General features: G+C 63.0%; 1 protein-coding gene across 1 annotated transcript; it reads right to left on the bottom strand.

Moving 5' to 3' along the window:
* Positions 1-2,934: 2,934 nt before the first annotated feature.
* On the bottom strand, positions 2,935-5,933 carry GM2A (GM2 ganglioside activator). Its single transcript, XM_026091376.1, has 4 exons — positions 5,928-5,933; positions 5,023-5,175; positions 3,428-3,610; positions 2,935-3,090 (listed from the first exon to the last, which is right to left on the bottom strand). Exons 1-4 carry the CDS (start codon positions 5,931-5,933, stop codon positions 2,935-2,937), a joined length of 498 nt encoding a protein of 165 aa, XP_025947161.1.
* Positions 5,934-8,106: the final 2,173 nt, after the last annotated feature.

The raw sequence follows: 8,106 nt of genomic DNA, 5'->3' as shown, positions 1-8,106 counted from the left end.
GGGGGTCGCCTTGCGGAGCCCGCGGGTTACTTTTGCACAGCCTGGAGGTCCGTGCTGCAGAGCCGGGGGGGCCGCTTTTGCAAAGCCGGGCTGTTATTCTTGCAAAGCCTGGGGCGCACTTTGCAGCCCCCTGGGATGCAAGGAGCCAATGCGATGGGCTCTGCAGCCTGCCTCTGCCCCACGCAGGGCCAGCACCTGCTGCAGTGAGCAACCCCAGCCCACGCTTCCCCCACACACACCAGGCCCCACGGAGAAGCAGGCGACACTCAGGGTCATGGTGCCACTGGCAGGGCCTGCCTTGCCCATGCACATCCCACCAAGACTTGGTGCACCCTGAGTCCCCCCCGCATGTGGGGCAGCAAGGAAAGCCCCCACGGCGGGGCAGTTCCTGGGCAAGGCCTGCCCATGTGTGCTGTGCCAGGGCCTGCAGAGCAAGGAGAGTCAGCATGTGGCAGGGAGGTGGCTGGTGGGACGAATGATCAAGCCAGCCCACAAGGAGAGAGGGGCATTGCAAGGTTGTGCCTTTTGGCTGCATGGTGCTGTACTACAAGGGGAGCACGTGCAGATCTCTGCTGCAAGCCTCGCACAGGGAGCCGGCTCCGGGCTGCTTGTCATCAGCTCTGATACCGCCACCCACTTCTGTTTCCACCAGCCCAAAACTGCATCACCACCATCTCAAGGAAAGTAAATCTGGTTCCCCAGTTCACTCCAAGCACCAAGAGGCATCAATTCCGCTTTCAGGTAAAAAGATTTATTAAGAACCTGCAGTAACTGTCCGAAAGGAGGGCACCTTCTTGGCGTGCACGCTGAGCAGCGAAGCAGCGGGAAGCGGGCRAGTTGGTTAGCACTTCTCTAGGCAAAACAAATCCAAGCTGAAGGCAGTGGCCGCATTAAATGGCATGAGCTCAGGGTACAGAAAGGTGTTGGGAGCAAGTCTGCCTTGCAGAGCACCCATGGCCTGGGCTCTGCTCACTGCTGAGGCAGCCATACAGGGATTAGGGCATATAAAGTGCTCGGAGGAAGACCAGCCCTACGGAAATGCTAAATAAGGTGATCAGAGGCTCAGCAGCCGGACGGGAGAAGCTGGACCATGGCTGAAGGTCACCCAAGCAGGCTGCTGTTCTTCAGGGTCCACCCCAGTTCAGGGCCGACCCCTCCGACTGCTGGGATGGGACCAGCCCAGGAGGGAAACCTGCCCCGTGCGCAGCCTGCGCTGGCCGCCCTTCCCCGTCGCGTCCGCCGCGCGCTGGGGATGACGCTGCCTGTGTGCCGCGATGGACGCGTGTGGCAGGAGCGTGCGGAGGGCACTGCTGCGCCCCGTGCCGTTGTTCGGTGTGCTCTGCAGCAGCATGGACCAGCGACCTGTGCCTCGTGCTTACGGGAAAGCCCTGCRTAGCCCCGGGCGAGGACTGGCTGGAAGCACGGGGCGATCCAACACAAACACACGCCTGCCACATCGCTGCCTGCGCGTTGGTCAGGTGAGGGATGCTGGCRTTTTGGCCACATGGTGGACATCCATCCCGTCACACGAGGGGATGGAGATGGGGGCTGGCCTTCCCCAGCCAGGAGACTGGCTGCCATGGGAAACGAGAGTTTTGCTCACTGATGTCAAGGGGGTGCAATAAATAAACCGTTCAGAACGACCCCCGCACGCCTGCTGGGGCAGATCTGGGCAGCTTCCCCAGCAAAGCTCTTGGGGTAGGTCCTAACCTGTGTTTTGCAGCACCCCAACCCCCAGCCTGCAGAAAACACTCATTTCAGCCCGTTTCCAAAGGCAACCAGTGCTTGCAGCGGTATCAGACAGGCTGCACACTTTGCCCGCTGCAAGCACATGCGTTGGAGCATGCAAGCGTGTTCGAGAAACAACTCTTTAAAGGCCGTGGTTAAAACGTTCACCCTTGCCGGAGTTATGGTTTGAAAATGAGATGAGGAGGAAGCGTCCTTGGTGAGGCTGTGTCCCAGCTGCCTGTCATATCCGTGCCCTCCGCGGCACGGGAGCCGCTGAGCATCAGGACTCCTCTCCTCCCCTTGAAGAGCAGCACGAGTCATTTGGTCCCCTGCGAGTGACAACGTCCACTTGGGGGTTGCGTGTTTTCAGTTCTTTCTCCTCACGATTTTTTTCGCAGACATACCAAGTGGGGTGTCCTCGCAGGTGGCGGCTGCTCTCAGCACGGGCGTCTCCAGAGCCGGCCCCGTGCACGGGAGGGTGATTTGCCAAAACAGGACTCGGAGCTGCTGTAGTGGGGACAGGTCTCCCGCAGACAGATTAGGGGCACTTCTGCAAGACCGTCCCATCGTGGCCCGGCTGGAGGAGGTGGGGGCGAGCAGAGGACACCCTCATAGCTAATCCTGCACCCTCCTGCCTGCCCGGGGGGCTGGGGCACGAGCCTGCCCCCAGCCAAATACTAGCACTCCCTTTCCAAATGCTCCCTCCTTTCTTATTTCAAGAAATACAGATTGCTCTTCCCTGGAATGCTTTTGTCTAAAATTCCCCTGATGGGATTAAGAAAAAAAAAAGGAAAACAAGTAAAAAATAACTACCCCCCTGCCCCAGTCCCCTTTGAAAGGCTGAGGGTGTGCTTGAAGATAACTCTGTCCCGGGCAGGGGATGCTGGTGATGGGATCTGGGGTAGAGCGGGACAGCTGGGGGCCCTTCTCTATTCACCAGGCCGGCGGGGAACATAAAGCAGTAGGAATCGGGGATACGTTCTGGGACCGGCACCTCGCCAGCCCACCAAAAGCCTCTCTCTCCTCTCGCCTCGGACGTCAGCGTTTCGTTTCAGGAGCAAGAGGAGGGCCAAGGCGGGGGGCCCGAGCAGAAACGGCAGCGGGGAGAGCGGAGCAAGGGTCGGCCGCAGGGGTACCGGGGCGCGCRCCTCGGGGGGACGGGGACGGCGGAGAGGGGCGCCGGGGAGAGGCAAGACCCCCGGCCCCTCACTGCGCCTGCAGGGAGAAGGCCAGCTTGACGCAGGCGAGCTCTTCCCCGTTGTTGCTGACGGCTGCCCGGACGCGGTAGTTGCCGTTGGTCATCCAGGAGGGCAGCTCGATGTCGGGCAGCGGGAAGTCACTGGCCGGCAGCGAGTAGGAGCCCTGTGGAGAGAGGGCAGGCGTAGGGCAAGATGTCAGCGGTGGCCTGGGCCAAAATCCCCTGCCACCCCRCGCCACCTCCGTCCCCCTCAGCCTTCGCCGAGACGAGGGCACCAAAGGGCGTTTCAGCACCCAGCGCTGCGGGCAAGGCTGCAGCTCCGGCTGGAAAAACGCCGGTGCAGGGGGAGCAACCGCGTGGCAGCCAAGTGGAGACAGGAGGAGACGGACCATGGCCCTGCGCAGCCGCCTGCCGAGCAGCCAGGGCGCTAGGCAGGCGTCCCCAGCGTTCCCGGCGTCCCCAGCGCGGGGCACGGCCGAGGCAGCTCGGTGCTGAGCGTACCGCTTTGAAGGGGCAGTGGCAAGGGATGCCGTAGGTGAGGAGGGGCTCCGGGCAGGTCATCCCCGGAGGGATGAGGTTGTCCAGGATGGTGCAGACGTCACTGTAGGTGCAGCTGCCCAGCTGGTCGATGCAGGGCAGCTGGATCCAGAGCTCGCCCAGCTCCTTCTCCACGACCACGACCGCCTGGAAGAAAGGAGGTCCRACACCGGTGCAGCCCGCAGGCGCTGGTGCCCCGCGGCTCCTCCACCGCATCCCACCCCGTCCCTCCTCCACTTCCACTCAGCCATCTGCCCTCCATTTTTGGGCTCAGACTGCAGATTGTCCGGCTTAGCACCTGCATCGTGGGTAACTGCAGGGAGTGGGGTAAGTGCAGATTTGCACCGGCACAACTGAGCTCAAAACAAGCCTGTTTGCAAGCTGATGGGCCAGTTCACAGCAGGAGGGGTAAAACGCAGGATGGAACAACATGGGAGACCTCCCTGAGGGCTGGAAGTGTCTCATCCAGCATGGCTCAGCAGAGGTTAAACTTCCCCTCCCCTGCTCTCAAAAATTAATTCCTGGTTTCCTCCAGACTCTTTACAGCACCGAGCACCAAAGGTGCCAGCAGGGCAACCTCCCACGGCAATGCAAGAAGCACCAGCTCATATCTCTGGTCCCACCGCAGAGCCCAGCGCCAGGCTGCAACGTGCCAGCCCCGACCACCCAGCAGAGCCCAGCGCTGTCCCGGCCCTCGGCAAGCCCTGCAAGGGCAGAGCCCGGGCGGCTGCGAGGGGCCGATCCCGACGGCGCTGACGCCATCCGCCTCAGCGCCCCGTGGCACACGGGGATGGGATGGGAGATAATCCCAGCCCTCGCGGGGACCCTTGTGATCCGAGGGGGGAGCTGTGCTCCCGTTGCCTCTGGGTGTTTGTGGGGCCGTCGCATGCCTCTGCCTCTCGGCCATCTCCTTCCCCTTCCTGCTTTCGGTTCCTCTCTCCCCACAGGTTTCACTTTCCCTCTTCCAGCCTTGGCTGGGCTGCTGAGCAGAGCTTTGTGCTCGCACCGCCTCCAAGCTCCCCGCACGCCCTCTCCTCCCCTTCTCCCGCAGCACCCCTTCCAAAACCTCCCCGCCGAGGGATGATCCCGCGCACGGCCGGGCCAGCCCCGCTTCGGCAGCGCCCTTCCCATGCCTGCCAATGGCTCAGGCCCGCCGCAGCTCTCCGCTCCGCAGCCAGCGCCGGGTGTTTTCCTGCCTGGCCGCGTTCCCGCCGGGACGCTCCCTGTGGCCCGGCCCCAAACAGGCACCGCGGCGTTGCTCAAGTCGCCCGGTGCGGCTTGGCCCCGGGCCACGGGGCGCTGCGGCGGGGGCAGAGCGCCACGCGGGACGTGTTGGGTCTCATCCGACCCGCGCGTGCGGAGCAGGGCTGGGATGAGCCCTGGGGGCCGGGGTCAGGTAGCACCCGCGGTCCAGCCCGGCACGGCTCCAGGCGCCCACTTCCCTCCGAGGGCTACTCATTCCCGCGCCCGCTGGCTGGGCACGTCGCAGCTCCCGGCGCTTTCGCGGGGCGCTCTGCCGCCCCAGGCAGCACCTCGGCCCCGCGTGTCCCGGCACGTACCTTCAGCGGGGAGGTCAGGGCCTTGGCACTGGTCACGGCGGCGCTGATCCGCAGGCTCCCCGGGATGGTGATGGGGTCCGGCGCCACGGAGAGGCTCTGGAGCACCACGGGATCCTTCCCATCGCCGCAGTTCTCCCAGGAAAAGCCTCCAACCTGCGGCGTTGAGGGACAGGACTCAGACTCAGCGCCGCAGGTGCCCCCGGGGCGCTGGCCCCACGTCCCCAAGGCGCTGTGACCGCGATGGACCTCAGAYGCTGCTCGGGGGCTGGAGGGCACCCCGAACCCACGCTCCCACTGCCACACAGGGCTGCTCGCAAACACAGCGCCAAGGAGCCTCAGGCCCCCCAAATGCCAAAGAAATGCTTCACCTGCTTATTAGACTTCCAATTCTACAAGTCTAAAGGCATTTTAGAAACTCTTTTCTTCAGAAAATAATTGTAATAAAACTCCTTTCTATCCTTTTTACTGAGTGTTCCCTGGCTGCAATTTCCAAACCATCTGTTAGGCCATACTTAAAACACTTCACATGCACACAAGGTAAAAATTAATTTTCATGCCAACTTAAATGAAACAGAGCTATGCCTGTGAAAGCGGAGGCGCAAGAGCACGGGAGAAACAGTGCAGGGACAGCAGTGGCCGTGCTGCCTGGGGGAGCTGCTAGACTCCTCGGGGAGGTCACCTGTACTCATGCAACCTCCGAATTGAGCCCAAACCAGCCTAAAGTGAAAAGCTCACTGCAGGGAGAAATAACCAGCCCRGCTTGTTCGCTCAGCGCCCTGGTCCACCGGCTCCTGCCGTGTGATCCTGCACGGGAGTGGGAACCACGCTTGTGCTTTACACTTCAAAACCTGCTCAACATTTCCATACTGCCTGCTGCTGAGCGAAGGCAGATGAGCCTGACTCACTCGCATGGTCGATACCTCTGTTCCCCAGACACCTCCGAGCTCTGCAGCTCAACCGGTTTAATGACTGTCTGGATGAGCCCGGAAAACAGTTTTGTCCTGTGGGATAATGAAAATCCACACGCAGGGGCTGTCATATGCATGGGGGCATTGCTCGTGTCCTGCCGAGCGGCACCGCTCAGCTGAGGTGCTCCCATGGGAGCTGCTTCGGAAGGGGGAAACAGAGCAGTGCCAGTAGCATGGCCCAGAAACATCAGCCACCTGCAGCTGCATCACCGGTCCCTTTCAGTCCTGCTCTCGCTCCCGGGCAGCAGTCCSAGGCTGGGCACAGACGGCCGGGTGCCCAGCCTGGCTGAGGAGCCGTGCGGGAAACCCCCGCAGGGAGGCCGGTGTCTCCTCTGAGTCCCACCCGCGCCTGCTGGCTGCGATCACAGCCAACGCCGAGGGTTGGCAGCTGCAGTCGGAGCCCTCTGCTCCCAAACCACGAGCCCAGAGGGGATAACGCAGGGGAGCCACCTGCTCCAAGGCCCACCACTGCCTGACCCCGGGCGGCTGCAGTGCCCAAAGCAATGCACAGAGCAGGCGGGTCCCGGCGGCACCTCGGAACCTCTCCGCCGCCCGGCTCCTGCGGGGCTCCAGKGCCGGGGGCCAGCTCTCCTGAAAGGAGGCAAGGGGCTGCCACCTTTGGGCCAGTCGCCAGGCTTTGGGGAAGTCTCTGCTTTGAGAACCTCACGGCCAGGTGAAAGCAGCTAAAGCAGAAGTGATATTTAAAGAACCTAAAGAAGAACAGAAACGTGGGGTCAAGCACCAAGACGGCCACCCCTTAACCTGCGGTGAGCTGGCAYGTCTCGCGGCAAGAGCTGAGCTCCTGCGCCTCCCTAACCAGGCACCAGCCTAATTGCAGGTATTTCCCCAGTGGCAGAGACGGGATGAGCCAAGAGGAAGCTCCGGGCTGCCCACCCCGAGCAGGTTTGGCTGGAGCAGCCCTGCTATCTCCAGCAGCAGCCGGGGCTTGCCTGCCTCAGCAGGGAGCCGGGAGCTGCAGCCCGGGGCACAGGCCGGACCGGTGGAGGCTGTATTCCCTGGTGCCAGCGCCAAAACCCAGTGGGCAGCACTGCCCACACAGCCCGGCCCAGCCCGCTTGCCCGCCCTGGCCCCTGCCACCGAGGACACCCCGGGGTGCAGGCTGGGGCCCAAAATTTTGCAAGAGACAGGTGAGCCTGGCCGGAGCCCCCGCTCCCCCCTGCACGCAGACCTGCAGGCGGAGAGGCGCCAGGGGAGCTCAGTGCTGGAGCGTGTGCATGGGGCTGTGCCGAGCTGTGGGGTAGCACAGACCCCCCTGCTGCCTTGCAGAGCCACCCTCAGCCTCCCTAACCAGGCTTCCCCTTCCTTGCCAACATCAGCCTTCCTGAAAAGAAAGGGATACTCAATGCTAGCCAAAGGCCAAGCAGAGATCCCCGTGTTCACCAAAGCTGCAAGGATATTTCCTGTGTATCTCCTAATCAGTGCACGTTGATTCATCTGACCCAATACTACGCGTGGGAACAAGGCGGCGGTGTGAGCTGTTGATCTGGAAAACGCAAATGAACTGAAGGAATAAAATCAGACCTGCTGAGAYGCTGCACGTCAAGCGCAGCTAAATGCAAAGAGGTCGGCTGGGCATTTCAGCGCAAAATGGTTTGTTCAAGCCGAAATTCCTTTCTGCCGGGAAAGGAGGCAAGGCTGAACTCCAAACGCATCTCTAGCCCTGATCCCAGCAGCCCACTGCGGTTAATCCGCTCCTCACTCCCCCGCCACCCCGGCGGCAGACACGCAGCGCGGATCAGACGCTGCGAGCCCTTTTGTGCCAGGCTGGGCAGAAAGCGCTTTTGACCTCTTGCAGAGCCCAGCGGGAAGGGGAAAGCTCTTCCTGCGGGGCTGCGTCGCTCGGCCACAGCCGGCCCGCTCCGGCAAGCGCTCCGCTCCGCTCCCCTCCGCGCAGGCCGCCGGAGCCGCACCGACGCCCCCCGGGGCGTCCCCGCACAAGCCCCGCTCGGGGCCGCCAGCCCCGTCCGCGCTGCTCCCTGCGGAGGCAGCAGCGGGGCGAAGGGTCCCGGACCTCCTACCTTCCTCAGCTTCCTGGCCCCGCTCCGCTCCACCAGCACCTGCGGGCGCCCCGGCCCGCCGAGCGCCGCCGGGCACA

This window comes from Apteryx rowi, unplaced genomic scaffold (genome assembly GCF_003343035.1).
Source record: "Apteryx rowi isolate R43461 unplaced genomic scaffold, aptRow1 scaffold_90, whole genome shotgun sequence".
Classification (NCBI taxonomy): Eukaryota; Metazoa; Chordata; class Aves; order Apterygiformes; family Apterygidae; genus Apteryx; species Apteryx rowi.
This window is presented reverse-complemented; position numbering and strand designations above follow the sequence as displayed.

Coding starts and splice junctions, on each gene's coding strand:
- GM2A (XM_026091376.1), bottom strand. Junction 3,611..5,022: donor CCCTGACCTCCCCGCTGAAG/GTACGTGCCGGG, acceptor CCTTTCTTCCAG/GCGGTCGTGGTCGTGGAGAA. Junction 3,091..3,427: donor GCCACTGCCCCTTCAAAGCG/GTACGCTCAGCA, acceptor CTCTCTCCACAG/GGCTCCTACTCGCTGCCGGC.